We start from the raw sequence: 15935 nt of genomic DNA, 5'->3' as shown, positions 1-15935 counted from the left end.
CACTTCCGGGAGCCACCCGAGGTAAGCACCGCCCAGAGCCTGCACCTCTCACCCCCTCATACACACCAACCCCCTGCCTCAGCCCTGAGCCCCCTATTGCACCCAAACTCCCTCCCAGAGTCCGCACCCTTCATCCCTCCTGCACCCCAACGTCCTGCCCCAGCCCTGAGCCCCTTCCCGCACCCAAACTTCCTCCCAGTGTCCGCATCCTTCACCCCCTCCCATACCCCAACCCTCTGCCCCAGCCCTGAGCCCCCTCCTGCACCCAAACTCCCTCCCAGAGTCTGCACGGCACACACCCTCCTGCACCCCAATCCCCTGCCCCAGTCTCAGCCCGGAGCCCCCTCCCCCTCCCTCGGCCCCGCCTCCCATCCCAGAGCCCACACCCCCTCCCGCACCCAACCCCTTGCCCCAGCCCGGTGAAAGTGAGTGAGGGTGGGGGAGAGCGAGCGATAGAGGGAGGGGGGATGGAGTGAGAAGGGGTGGGGCCTCGGAGAAGGGGCAGGGCATTGGCATTGGCCTCGGGGGAAGGGCGAGGCAGATGGCTGGGTAAGGGTGTTTGGTTTTGTGCAATTAGACAGTTTGGCAATGCAACCCTAGAGGACGTCGAAGACCTTACTTAGACCATTGCAGTGAGTGAATCCACAATGAACACAAGAAGGTAACATGTGGTAGGGGAATACATATATAGGACCAGACAGTCATTATAACTTGAGTGGCGATAACTTATGTGGATTTGGAGCTGGGGCATATTATGGCTTTAGAAGAACTATACGCATTTCATAGGCACTGTGGAATATGTTGTTTATTATTATTTGAACTGTGGCAGAACCTAGAAGCTCCAGCCACGGACTAGGATCCCATTGTGCTAGGTGCTGTACAAACCCTAAACAAAAAATGGTCCCTGCCCCCAAAAGCTTACAATCTAAGTATAAGACAAGAAACAACAGCTGGATACAGACAGGCCAGATGGAGGAGCACCAGGAAACAATGAGATCATACTAGTCAGTGTGATAGGCACACAATTGTGAAACATAGTGTTCACCACTTGCCTCACAATTGTCAAGTTTTTGGTAAGCATCACGGCAAAGGAGATTTTTAAGAAGGGATTTGAAGGAGGATAAGGAATTAGCTTTGTGGATGTTTACAGGGAGCTCCTGCCATGCATGAGAGGCAGCATGGGAGAAAGGGATCATTGTTTGAAAATGTAACAAGTGGGTGATGAAGGCTAGAATCATTGGATGATTGGAGGTGGGAAGTGACATCTCAGTAGCATGAGAGAGATGATTGGTGGGGTAGGGATAGTCTGAGAATGGTCTTGAAAATTAAGACAAATAGCTCATGTTTGACGGATAGAGAAAGGGGAGCCAGTGGAGGGATGCAAGGGAAGGGGTGACTATCAAAGTAATGAACTAGCAAAATGGTCTTTGCTGCAGAATTTCAAATGGAAATGATTGGGGCAAGATTGCATTTGTCAAGTCCAGAGAAGAGGATGTTGCAGTAGTCAAGACATGAGATGATGAGAGCCAGGATGAGACTTTTAGCTGCGTGGGTGGATAGGAAAGGTTGTATCTTAGCGATGTTACACAAAAAGAATTTGCAAGGTTTAGACAAAGCCTGAATGTGAGGATCAAGAGAGAGGACAGAATTGAAGATGATGCCCAGGTTGTGGGCCTGAGTGACAGCAAGGATGTTTGTCCACAGTGATTGAAGAAGCTGAATGGGGGAGGGCTTGGGGGGGAAATTAGCAATTCTGCTTTTGGTCAAATATGTGCACAAATTTATTCCAAATGCAAAAATGTGACTCTTCTGTTACTCCCAGGTAAGCTGGCCAATAAGACCAAATAGCCAAGGACAGGATTATTAAGTGAAGATGACAAGGCTGGGAAAGAGGGAATGGGAAAAGGGGGCAGTCAGAAATCCTTACATTTGTGGTCATGGCAAGTAAGCCTTGGTACTTTAAAGCATACCTTTTGTTGTTTGAATCCACACAGAGATGTTCAAGCCGGAGCCAACCTTTCCTTTAATCGTCAGTTCTATGATGAGCATTGGTCAAAGCATCGTGTTGTCACCTGTATGGATTGGTCTCTTCAGGTAAGATTTGCAGTTGTGAACCACATATAAAGCTTTGATTCTGTTTTATTTGGTAAGATTTTGTTTCATTGACATTAGGCATTAGTTAACAATTGGCTATGAAAGAGAGTGTGTGTGTGTGTGTGTGTGTGTGTGTGTAGGGGGAGGGGGAGACTAGTGAGTATCTGAATCTGTCTTTTGTTTGTATTTGATGTTAAAAATCATGACTTAATATTTAAACTATGTATTAATAACCCTACCCAAATGGTAAAACCTCCAGTTTTCCACTCTCCTAACAACTTCTACCCTACAGTTACACATTTTCTGTACAAAAGTTTGTGGCGCATTGAAAGTTTATAATTTGACGACCAAGTAAAGTAAACACAATTGCAGGCAGGAATAACTAGCACAAAGAATTGAATATTTTGACTGTTTTATTTTTCATATTTAATGCCTTAAAAAAAGATGTTGAATGTACCTGACTCTGCCACAGAGATTTTCAGCAGAGCTCTACGAAAACCGAAGGGTCTTACCGAAGACTTTAGGTCCAGCTTGCCACAGAGTACACCAGGTTTTTAGTACTGGGGCTTCCTTCCTGCAGGTCTCTGAGAAATACAGGAGCAGTGACTAGTTGAAAGGGGAGCAGCAGATGAGGAGGACATGAAATATCCCGGCTCCTGAGCACCTTAGGAGCTCAATGTGTAAAAGTTTATGTGCTTAAAGTTGAAGTAGATGAGCAGTGTACGTGGATGGGGAGAGGCAGTGGAATAGGCACCCAGTGATTCTGACTAGCAATAATTTTCTCTCCATCCTCCTGTACACCTCCTAAGACAGTAGGACTGTCTTTTGTCCCTCCATACCAGGTGACGGTTCTTTGTGTGTTAAAATGCCAGTTGACAAGGTGAGGGGAAGCAGTGAATTGGCAGGCGGTTAGAATGAAAGGCATTGGAAGCCAGGGAGATACAGTCCTGCATTAGATCAGGGGGCCCAAATAATTTAGTTTTAATGTGTCACATAGGCCATAGTGCCTTGGTTACATCATACATGATCCAAGATACTTTAGGAACAATGGGATATAATCTCATCTGCATGTGAACTGAGTTTTTTCGTCTATATAACTGACTCCCCAAGACTCAAATTGAGAATTTATTTCTGTGCTTTCATACCTAAGAATATAAATTTTACAAGAGGTATGTACTGGCATGTGGGTGGCCTTTAAGCACATATGGATTTACACAGAAATCAAGTATAAGCCTGAGGAAATGCTTATCGTGGTTGTTCACTTGTTCAGGAGCTGAAAATTACATGGAATTCTTATCTGATATTTTCCTAACAGGCAGCTTTTAGTAGTCCCAGGACAGCAAGATAAAGCCGAGTTAGAAAACTGCCAGATGTAATTGCTCAGCCCCTCAGGCACACAAGCATGTTCTATTTCCCGCCTCTTTGTTCTGGGGTGGCCCCGCCCTGCCTTCCCCTCCCTGCCTTCCCCTCCCAGTAGCTCCTGAGTCCTTATTTCTTTGGCATGTGCAGTTGAGCTATTCTCAGTGCCACTCCACATTTCATTGGGGGTGGGCCACTCTGGCTTTTCTCATTTCCTTTGTCGTGTTCACGTAATGGAGAAGGAACTTGAGCAAGCTTGACGTATCTCACCAAGCAGAGGTTTATGGTATGCTCACACTCCCACCCTGACATTATGCAATGCCTAGTGTACCAAACGGTATTTGACGTATCAGGCGAACGGCAGAATACATTAGTCAATTGTCTGTGATTAAACTGTTCCTGCAAAATACGCTGAAGGCAAATAGGTTAACTGGAAAAAATATAAAAAGAACATTGATGCCTTGATTAAACACATTATCTTGTTCCCTAGTCACTTGTGATATATGGGTCAGGACATGTGGGATCCCTCATACAGTTGAAGTCAATCCAGTAGTCCGCTCATTCTTTTGCAGAAAGAAGGGTAAAAGTCTTAGGTCCTTACTCAGCTTTTATTCAGGCAAATGCCCAAATAGGTTCAACTTTCATGTAAAAAGGGAGGGAAATCCCATTGCTTGGTTTAGAATGAGGTTATATCAGATAATCTAAAGCCAAAAACAAGTGAAAAGCTACAGAGTTCAGACACACAGTGCCTGATCCTTCTTGACTCTCGTGTGATCACCCCAAAGGCAGGCCAAGGGTGGGACATTTTACAAAACTGTCCTTAATGTAGACAGGACCTAAGTGTGGTGTTCTTGTCCCTGGGCTTGCTCCCTTCAGATAAAAGCATTGTCCTATCGCTAAGTGTGGTGTTTGTCTGTGGGATTTACCCTTGCCTTCCCAAAAGGGGGATTGGTGTGCACTCATTGATTGGGGACCTGGGAGTCAGGATTTTCTTCATCAACCCCGGAGAGGTGCCCACCTGACAATTTTCATAGTGCTTCACCTCCTCTCTCAATAGCAATCACCCCTTCAAGTGAAAACTCCTCATAATGGTGGTTGTCCAATTCAATATGATGCCAATCAATGACTGAATATCTAAAGTTGGGACTAAATTTACAAGTTGATGCCTACACTGTGACTGCAGAATGCATGCAAACTGATAACTTACAAGCCGGCATTTGTTTGTGCTCAGACAGGCTACTATAAAGTCACTTAGAAACCTCCAGTTGCATTCTACAGGAGAATGAACTAGCCCCAAATAGGCAACTGTGCCGGTAAACAGATACTTAGGTACACAGTTAAGCCGTCTTTACCTCTCTCATAATCCTAGGAGGGATTGGCTGGTTTCTGGTGTAAAGCAGATCAGTCTCAAGGATGCTGTACTTTGTATCAGGTGCCAATGGCCCGTAAGGGCTGTTCCAGCAGCCAGGGAATGCCAGAATGTAGGTGCAACCCAGCCATGTTTCCTTTTCCCCAGAATGGCCCATACATTGGAGTTGGGAGAGGAGGTGAAATGAGAGCAGCTATGGCAGCCCTATGCTAACCAAATATTCCCTCACACATGGGAAGAGGGGTCTGGGATCTGGCCTCTATTCTACTTAGGAATGATAAAACTTGAATAAAAACATAATCAGCTGGTCCATAACAATGGACACAAGTTAGGTCTTTTCTATGACACTCAGCTCTACGTTATTGTAGTATTTCCATTATGTGGTTTTTTTTTTTTGCTCCAAAGGAACTTTTGAAGGTTGGGGGGCGGGTGAAAAAAGGTTTTAAAACATTTTTTAAAAATGCCTTTGTAGGCTTCAAAGTAGAAGGGGCCAAATTCATGAAGTCATTATAGTTACATCAGGAATTAATTTGGCCCATTATCTTTATAGAAGCTGTCTGTATTGAAGAGCTGTTTCTCCCAGCTCTGCATTTCCCCTGCACAGTGGTAAATGGCTTGGAACTAAGAGATTTCACCAGCTTTCCTATGTAATGCTGCAGATACCAGAAGAAGAACTTGAGCTGAATCACTCTTGGTTGAAACTGGAGAGGCTTGATGACAAGTCATTCTCCATGAGGGCCCCATTGGTTTGCCAGAACCCATATCTTCTAACCTGGACATGATACAAAGCTCGTCTTTTTATCTTGGGCATTTGGATTGAGGGATAGAGTTTTTTGAAGTATATGTATGTGTGTAAGTGGGGGATGAGAACAGTATAAATGACTTGTGTTGTGTGGGTAGATTATTGTTAATATTATTATTTTGATCTTGATATTTGATATCTGGGTTTTTAACGATTGTAAAAGTGCCCAGGCCAATTTTAATGGTCACTTATTAGCTTAAATTATGAAATACATCAGCAAATATTTGCATAAAGTATTCGCATAATGATGTACTCATTCACCCATATGCCAGTTCTATATAAATATATATATTTGCTTATTTTTCAGCAAGATTAGGTTAGATTCTTTTGTAATAAAGTAGATTTCTTGGTTTTTCTCATTCCTGATGTAACTGAACTGAAGTAAATAGACTTTCATCAGAAATATGTTTGGCTCCCTATACTTAAATTAGTTTTGCTTATGATAGTTGAAAACAATATATTGTAATCAATATAGTCTGAAAGTCTAATTCATCATACATGTTTTCTTTGAGATTGAGTGTACTAGAAAATATGGACCTGGTTCTTCACTGCAATGAGTGCCCTCAAATCCTGTTTAATGGCACTCTGCACTTCAAAAGAGGACCTCAGCATCTTGCAGAATTAGACCCTGTGTGAAGAAGGTTTTCATTTGCTATTTGAATCTTCTGTATTAGATGCCTTATTCTTATTCTGAAATAAGAAGGAAAAAGCAACTCTCTACCATGCTGAAGAATGTGGACTTCAGAATAAAAGCTGATCTATTGTTTGAATATTATGTATATATATTTATATATATATAATATTATTATATAAATAATATAAATATATATATTATATAAATTGATGGAGACTAAAATTTCATAGTCTCAGAAAGGAAATGTTTTAAGCATTCAAATTAAATTTTCAGATTTCACTGTTAGTAGAATTTCTGTAACAGGACCTTTTTCATAGCAAAGTTTGAATATCTGAAGTCTTTCTTAAGTTATATGTTTTAGAGAACTACCTACAGTAAATAATGTTATCCTGGTGATATCTGAGAGGACGCTATATGAAGCCAACAGAGAAATCTTTAAGGACTTTACTAATAAAATATAAAACCAAAGTGTAGCTAAACAGTATGTTTGGAGTGGTGTGTGTTATTATTAAAACCAGATACTTGATACCACATGTAGCGTGAGAAATGATTGCTTCTGTCTCATATGATTTCACATAGTTTCTTCATCCCCAAAACAGAATCTAATCCTACTGCATGTTCTTTCGTGTCTAGTACCCTGAATTGATGGTTGCTTCTTATAACAATAACGAAGATGCTCCACATGAGCCAGATGGGGTGGCCTTAGTTTGGAACATGAAGTTTAAGAAAACCACACCAGAATATGTTTTCCATTGTCAGGTAAGATTCAGTAAGCCATTCATTTCCTACTAGGCAAAACAGAGTTGGCTATGCAACCCATCTGCCTATTGCTTAGATGAAGAGGCTGAAGTTAAAAATAGACAATTTTGGAAAAAGTACAAGCAGCAGTCTAATGTTTTGAGAAAGCATCAATCCTTCTGAAACAATAATGCAGCCCTGTCAGGGATTGAGTGTCATTCTGTATTTAAAACAACCCCTAAAAGAATTAGTTTATAAAGACCTTGCACTTATGAAGTAACTGTGGTGTACCACTTCCTCATCCAGGCAGCAACATATGCTTTCCCACCCACGTTCACTTCCTTGCGTCCTCTGTGTCCCAAGCTGCCTACTCTCATTCCTCTGATGTTCAATGTGATTTTTCAACTTTAAAATGCATAAATATACACCGCATTTCTGAACATTCATTTTGCTGATATCTTGGTAAAAATGACTTAAGCAATATGAGGATTCTTCAACAAATTAGCATTTGACAATCCTATGGGCTATCCGGCTACCATTTAATTTCACTCAATGCTATTGTATGGCCAAGCCTCTTCAGAAGTCTATAGACAATTTAAAAATAGTCTGACGCTTCATTTCCTTGTGCATGTTTACACTTCTTTCCCCGTTTTTCTATTTCACATGACATAGCCTGAAATCATCTGAATTTTCTGCTCATATGCTCTATTTCCATCACATTGCCCAAATGATGGAGCATGGCTTGGTTCAAGACTCCAGCCCCTTTATTAATACCCTTCCATTGTAATTATGTTTGGAATCCTGGCATGCAAAAAGCATGTGGAAAAGTTTCAGTTTGTAAAATTTTACAATTAGGGATTAGTAAACTGCAGATTATGCTGTGGTAAAAATTGCTTCTTTTGGAAGAATATGTATTACCTGGCTAGCTGTGTAAACTGAGTGGTCATTTTACATTTAAGGACCAAAGATCTTTTTGAACTAAATTTATGTTTGGACTTTGGTACATTATCAGATGTAACATAGTGGGAGGGAGTTGCTGGAATTGGAGTAACTGCTTCAACCTGATTAAATAACCTTAAATTCACATGTTTTTCTAATTTACTATCCCAAAAGCAACTCCACAAGAAGCTGGGCCTGCACAGTAAATATGCCATACATATTTTTATCTTTGAAATAAGAACATTTTTTTTCTTGGTATCCTATTTGGCAGTCTGATATGTCCCTTCAACACATCTGAGAGCATGGCATCCTAATTATGTTCAGATCATTTTAAGATATTCGTGCAGCTTCATGTTCTAAACAAAATATTAAAGTGGAGAAAATACCCATTGCATATTCAAAAGGAATGTGGTTTTATTCAAGTTAATGGCCAGATTCTGACCAGTCCTGTATGGGAAGGGGAAGACAGAGAGAATAATATACCCCATGAATTAAAAATCTGCCAGGACATGCACTTTATTTAAAGCTAAACCAGCTCATGGAAATGAACAAGCGTGGAGCCAGATTCATCCCTCCATGGGAAACCAGACCCTCAAGGCACAAAGATGTCTTCAAGATTTGACTAATTGAGTTTCTTCTTACTTCTCCCATAGCAGGTAGGGTAGATCTCCTCACTTTCTGCCATGATATGATACAAGCATTGGGTCTGGACCCCTGAAAATCTCTGTCTTTTGGGATAGTCATGTAGCACAGTGCCTTCATGCAACAACTTGGGTTAACCTCTCCTACAGTGACAACGAGCTCAGATTCTGTGTCTATGGGAAATATTGTGTTGCTGTGCCAGGATATCCACAGACATGTTGATGCTCATGTTCCCCAGTGCCATTTTAAGTTGGAGCCAGATTTGAACCATGGTTTCTGGGAAGGTATCACATAGAATTTCTCCTGTGTCCCGGATTGGCTGAGCATACCCCATGTGATTTAGAGGGGCAGCAGAAAGCATTTCACTTGGTCTCTTCAATACAGGCTGTTTTAGCTGAGCTAACTGATTCAGATGGAAAATACGAAAAAAAATGTATGCTACTCAGAGTCTGGAAGTCAGTTCTCTAGATCATCATGTTGTTATTCTATTAGTTAGTGGAAACCAACTGTGTTATTATTTAGCCTCGTATCATATACATTACAGTTTTGCAAGGGAAACATTCCCTGACTCAGAGTCCTGATTCAGCCACTCCACTATGTCTTGTATCAGCTATGCCCAGTTTTCCTTCAGATCCAGCTGATACTGTGACTGTTCAGCAGTTATAGGTGAATGTACATTCTTCATTACAGCTACATTGCCCAGGCATGACAAAAGTTTTGCCTTGATCAGCTGCCCCCCACAATACCTCCCCATCCTTTGTCCCTGTATTTCTACATATCTGGAATAACATCCATTGATCATGGGTAACCAAAATGTCCTGTGCAGGCAAGACGCCTGATCTGCTCACAGCTGTCCTCCCACAGTGATCATATATTATCTTCCACATAGACTCCATAGACAACACCCTCCATCATCTTCTACTCCACTATGATCTTTAAACTCAGCCTATACAAATATGTATATAATGACTAGAAATACCACCACCTCTATTTAGTTCATCCTGTACCCATCCAGATATGTAAAAGCTATTTATGAGTAAAACATAGATAAAGCTAGGTTTCAGAGTAGCAGCCGTGTTAGTCTGAATCCGCAAAAGAACAGGAGTACTTGTGTCATGCAGGCCTGAGGCCTATAGGTCCTTTTGTTACAGCTTTATCTATAAAAATAACAGGAGTATTCGTGGCACCTTAGAGATTAACAAATTTATTTGAGCATAAATAAAGCCCACGAAAGCTTATGCTCAAATAAATTTGTTAGTCTCTAAGGTGCCACAAGTACTCCTGTTCTTTTTATAGATAAAGCTGTAACAAAAGGACCTACAGGCCTCAGGCCTGCATGACAATTAGCTTAGAATAGCTAAGGCAGTGATGACATAGGCGGTTACTGGGTAAGTTGTATTTAACCAATAGATTGACCTTAAGTCACAAGATAAGGATTACAATAAATGAGAGTGGTACATGATAGGGAAAGGCAAAGGGAGGTACTGCAGAAGTATACTTCTGGAATTTTAAGAAAGTTTAAAAGTATATTGAGCTTAACCAAAACTTACACGAACTAACTGCAGGTGTACCATGGCAACTAATTGATGTAAGAATAATGTAAATGATTAATTGACCTAGTGAAGATAGGGACCCTAATATTGTTACGTGGAAGTACGTACAAGGAAAGAAAGTTGAAACCATCATTAAATATTATAAGATATTGTGGGGGGCAGCGTAACTGCCTATGAAAGGTAAGACCTAGCCTGTGGGCAGTGGGATACGTTAGAATGACCATATGCAGATCGCTTCACCTATTCTGGGGTTCCCCAAAAGGGATGATGTGAGTATTCAAGTGTTGGACAATGTTGTAGTGGCTCTATCTCCTTTCCTATATTATAGTGGTTGTGATCCTGTTGGTTTGACTAACAAATTTTATAACCTTGCTAGTCAGAGAGCACATAATGGACTGTTTCTCATGTGCTCCTCACGGTCCTCGTTCTGTTGACAACCTCACTATTGTAGCTAATTCGGAAGCAGAACCCTTTCAACTATTGCATAGTAGATAAAAGCAAATACCCGCTTATCAATCAGGCTACAACACTCTCAGTATGTCTCTGAGATATAGCAGATGCAGGCCAGATATGTACCCTTTACTTTGTGCACTCCACATAAATCAGCCACACATGCTAGAGTACAACATTAATAGACACAGGCTGAAGCCTTTCTTTTTCTGCACGGAGGAGAAACAGGAGCTTGTACTTGTGTAGAGTATATTGCATATTGAATTGTATTCAATTACATGAAAAGTTTCTCAAATTGTTGTAGTATCTATGAATTTCCTGGACTCCTCGTTGTTATTGCCAGTAGGTACATGCTGTGTGGTGACGTTTGTGGAACCTTCACTTTTTTATGTTCTGATCTGACTTTCAAATGTTTAGTGTTTTCAACTTACAACATACTGTATATAACATAACTCTACATTAACAACGTATTTTTGAGGGAGATGAAGTGAGAGGGAGAGATGGACTTTTTGTTTTTTGAATTACCGCATTCCTTCCCATTTAAATGCCTTTTTTATATCCCCTAAACCCAGAATTATATTTTGCTCACTAGTCCAAGTTCTGGTTCTAGTGAACCCACCTGATCATCCACAAAATCAGACTTTGCCTTTTAAATAGCAGCTTTGTAATGAGATTCAGACATGAGGAAACTGGACATTACAGATGTGTGTCTTCAAACTGCACAGCCAAAGAACCCATGCATACTAGTTCTGAGAAAAAAATTATGAACCCATTTCAAACCAAGCTCTAGGAAATACCCCCAGATATGGTGTTATAGCATCAGCAGCAGTACGGTTGTGGATCCTCTATAGACCATTAATCAGATAAGTGAACTTCATCTGGTCAGAACCTTAAATGATTTCAGCTTTAGAGTAAATTCTGTGAATGTTTGAAATTCCATGTCAGGAGTCATAACCTTACTTCTATATCTTTTTCAGTATATATTAAAGATGGTTATAAGTAAAATTCATTACAATGGGCTGTAAAGCTTTTTAGTGTTTGTTGTTTATTGTAATCTTTTGTGAGACCATTGGAATTGCCATAGCTGATCACATCCATGGTCTGCCTTGTCCAGTATTCTTTCTGAAAGTGGTCAGTACCAAATGCTTCAGTGGAAGGTTTATAGTTGCCACAAGGTCAGTTATGCAGTAATCTGTTAATAGAGGAGTTTTTTCTTAACACCAGGCAGCTAGGCTCAGGTTTTTAAGAATATTTAGGCATTGCTGAATTCAGTATTGCAATGCCTAGCTGATTTATGATCCAAAGTCTCATTGTCAAAATTTGGGCACTTGTGGAGCCAAAATCCCTGTGACAGTGTATACGACTTAGGCTTCTAAATGCCTAAATCACTTTTGAAAATGAGATTTAGGCTTCCAAATCAGTTAGGCATTGCAATGCCAAGTGCAGCAACACCTAAATAGCTTGAAAAATCTGAACCCTAGTTGTTATGTCCTGAAGCATGGGGGCTGATCTCCCCATAACAGACCTGATGAAGAGCTCTGTGGAGCTCAAAAGCTTGTCTCTTTCACCAACAGAAGTTGGTCCAATAAAGATATTACCTCACCTGCCTTGTTTCTCTTATTTTAGCTATTGTAACTGGTGATTATATTCTTGCTATTCTTATAAACATCTAATTCTTTTAAAAATCCTACTAAGTACTTTGGCCATAGCTGCTGGAACTAGGGGTGCTGGGGGTGCTGCTGCACCCCTTAATTTGAAGTAGTTACTATCATATACAGGATTTAGTTTGGTTCAATGGCTCTCAGCTCCCCCACTATGTAAATTGTTCCAGCGCCCTTGACTTTGGCTCATTAATGTAGTGTGGGTGGCAGTACGTTTCACAGATTAATTATATGTTGTGTAAAATGTTTGATCATTTTTAAATATGTTGCTTTTTTATTTCTTTGACTATTCCCTTGTTATGTTTTAGAAGGGGAGAGACTAAATAACACCCAGCTCACCTTCTCTCTATTATTTATGATTTTATATATTTCCATCACATTACCTCCTTTTCTCCTTTCTTCAAAACAGAAACAAGACAGTCCTCGTATTTTTAATCTCTTTTGATTTGGAAATCTCCCTTTGCTTCATCATTTATTCTTTTTACCCTTCTCTGGACTTTTTCTCTTTCTGGATATATCCAATGACATGCTGCTGCCAATATTTTAACAAGGGAGTGCCACAAATTGTTTCCTCCTTTAGCTCATCATAAATCCCAGCACCACAAGGGTGCATGCGGTGGTAGAAGTGGAGAGACAGGGAAGAATGAGGGACATGAGTTTGTTCATTTGTTTTCCTATGTAAGCAAAAACGTTTTATCGGAAACATAACCAAAGAGGAAGGCAACACCCCTTCCAAGGAAAGATTTGTTAAATGCTTTTCACTATGAGTGTTCTTTGGTAATCACAAATATACTGTGCATATTGATAATATAGCAGAGACTTCAGCCTGTGTAATTTCAAATGGGAAGGGTCGGGGACCCTCCCTCTGGAACATCGTGGATTCCTATGGCAATGAGATTCATTCCAAAGGCAAAAATGTGCATTTCTGAAGTATTGTATGAGGCCCCATGGATGAGCCATTCCTTGTAGGGATGGTTTGGCAGCCTCTAGAGAGGGAGTGAATTGCAGCATATCACATTGACTCTCTCTTCAGTTTGGTGGCAGCATTTTAACAAGAGCTTCCCAGGATTCCCCTCCACCGTATAGCCTTTTTTGGATGGGGATGACCAAAAGTGACCACAGTGGGCCTGAACATCAGCTGGTATAAATCAGCATATATTCAATGGAGCTACACTGACTTACACTACCTGAGGATCTGGCCCAGTATTCAAGGTGATAGCATACCCAGAGCATCAATTCATAACAGTATTACAATATTTTCAGTCTCATCCTCTGCTGCTTTTTTAGTAGAGACTAATATCATGTTTGGTATTGTTTTCATTGTGCAAATAAGTGATAACCTCTGGATTATCCACAAGTGCTAAGGTTACTGTTACTCATTGTCCATTGTTTATGTGTGATTAATCATCTGTGTCCCATGATGTTGTTTCTCTTCCCTGATAGGATGACCTAAACTTTAAATAGGATTCAAGTCTAAACAAGCATTTGAGGCTTTGCAAGTCTCAGGGAGAGAAAGAGGGCACATTTCAGAGGAAGAATCAGCAGGCCTCGAGAACTTTAGGACGTTTTAAATCTTTATCAACGTTCTGTTGCTCAGAAATGATCATTGTATTTGGCTATGTATCAGTGGCACCGATTGGGGGGGCTCAGGGGACAAGTGTCCCCACCCTGTACAGGTTTTGCACTTGCAAACAGCCATTGCAGTGTCTCCTCCATTGTCTGGGCCACCAAATCCTCATGCCAGCTAAGAATCCCAGACAAGTCCCCCTGGGTGTCTAGGCCAGCCTCACTCCTGGCTACTTTCTAGCCCACAAACAGCTCAGAGACCTTTTTTCTAGTAAAACACCTTGTGCTGTTTATTGGGAACCTTCTGGCCATCCTCCCAGAGAGAGAGTGTGTGTGACACCACCTACACTGGGGCCTCTCCTGACTGGTTGCCTGCTGCTGCTGTCGGAGCAGTTGCTGCTGCTGGAGGAAGAGGCTGTCATGGAGGTGCTGTTGTTCTGGTTGAGTTTTTGGAAACCCTTCATCTGATGTCCATTAATAGATCCCCAGGCATGGACAGGCTGACAGTGGAGTTCTACCTCATGTTCTGGGATGTCCTCGGCCCAGACCTCGCCATCGTCTGGGTCGATTCCTTAGGGAGTGGGGTGCTCCCCCTGTCATGCAGGCTAGCTGTGCTTGCCCTGCTGCCCAAGATGGGGGACCACCGTGACCTTCGGACTTGGTGTCCCATCTCAATCCTCATCATGGACTACAAGGTCATAGCAAAGGCCATCTTGCTGCAGCTGGGGTCCATGCAGGTGGTTGTGGTCCATCCCACCCAGACCTATACCATCCCGGGCCATACCAGTTTTGATAATCTTTATCTGGTCTGGAATCTTCGTCTGCTCAGGTATGGCGATGGTCTGTCATTCGCCCTCCTGTCCCTGGACCCGAAGAAGGCATTCTACGGGGTGGCCCATGGGTATCTCCTAGACACTCTGCATGCATTTGGCTTCGGGCCCCAGTTTGTGGGTTTTCTCCAGGTGCTGTACGTCTCCACAGTGTTTGGCTCAACTAGACCCTGACTGAACCTGTCATCTTTGGTTGAGGAGGGCATCAAGGCTGCCCACTGTCAGACCAACTGTACACTCTGGCCGTCGAGCCCTTCCTTCTTCTCCTTCACAGGAGGTTGACGGGGTTGGTGTTCCATGAGCCAGAGTTGCGGGTGTTCCTGTCAGTGTATGCTGACAACGTGCTCCTTGTGGTCCAGGACCTGGACATCTGGTGTGGGTGGAGGCCTGCCAAACTGTCTGTCCGGTGGCCTACTCTTCCCAGGTCACCTGGTCAAGAGCTCTGGCCTGATGGTTGGGGCAGACGAGCTCTCTCCCACCTGTGCTCCAGGCCACCCAGTGGAGTGTGGGTCCGCTGCTCTATCTGGGCATCTACCTTTCCACCACCCATCCCTCCCCACCAGAGAACTGGCACAACTTGGAGGGCAGGGTGGCTAAGCAGCTGTGGAGGTGGACAGGACTGCTCTGATGCCTTTCCCTGCAAGGGAGGGCACTGATGTTTAACCAGCTTGTCCTGTCCATGCTCTGGCACCGGCTCAACACCCTGAGCCTGCAGGGTACCCTGACCCGCCTTGAGCAGCTAACTCTGGAGTTCTTTTTGCCAGGGCTGCACTGGGTCTCTGCGCGGATTCTGAGTTTCCCCCTGGAGGAAGGAAGACAGGGCCTGCTCTGCCTCCGCAGTCAGTTCCATGTCTTCTGCCTCCAGGCCCTGCAGAGACTCCTTTATGGTGCAGGTAGTCCATCATAGCACTGTGCCACGTGCCTTCCTCCGCCGCCTCCGAGGGCTCTGATTTAACCGGACCTGCTGAACTACAACCGGGGTGGGAGGAAGGGGGAGGCCTGGGTGTATCCACTGGTGCTCGGCCGACGCATGGGACTCTCCACCCCTCGTACCCCCTAGCACTTACTCCAGGAGGTGAGGGCAGCCTTACCTTCCACCTCTTGGGTTTTCCTTGAAGGGGTCCTGCGGGAGGATGCTCCCCGCCTGCCCTTCACCCCTGGCCCTCTGGATCTTGTCATTGGGCCCCGGCCTCATAAGCTCCCCACAGCCACTCCCTCTGCATAACCTGAGCCAGCTGCATGAACTGCACCTATCCCAGCTGTACACAGTCATGCTCCACACCTTTCATTTCCTCACC

At 42.9% G+C, this 15935-nt stretch overlaps 1 protein-coding gene across 1 annotated transcript in view; it reads left to right on the top strand.

Moving 5' to 3' along the window:
• The window catches only part of DYNC1I1 (dynein cytoplasmic 1 intermediate chain 1), a 234361-nt gene that overhangs the window by 134339 nt on the left and 84087 nt on the right, over positions 1-15935 (top strand). Inside the window, exons 8-9 of the mRNA XM_024212904.1 lie at positions 1995-2094; positions 6892-7017. Of these exons, the coding sequence (XP_024068672.1) occupies positions 1995-2094; positions 6892-7017 (226 nt within the window). The remainder of the gene's footprint in view (positions 1-1994; positions 2095-6891; positions 7018-15935) is intronic.

The sequence above is a fragment of the Terrapene carolina genome, unplaced genomic scaffold (assembly GCF_002925995.2).
Source record: "Terrapene carolina triunguis isolate 2854851 unplaced genomic scaffold, T_m_triunguis-2.0 Scaffold84, whole genome shotgun sequence".
NCBI lineage: Eukaryota > Metazoa > Chordata > Testudines > Emydidae > Terrapene > Terrapene triunguis.
The sequence above is the reverse complement of the archived record's forward strand: the minus strand, read 5'-3'. Positions and strand labels throughout refer to the sequence as shown.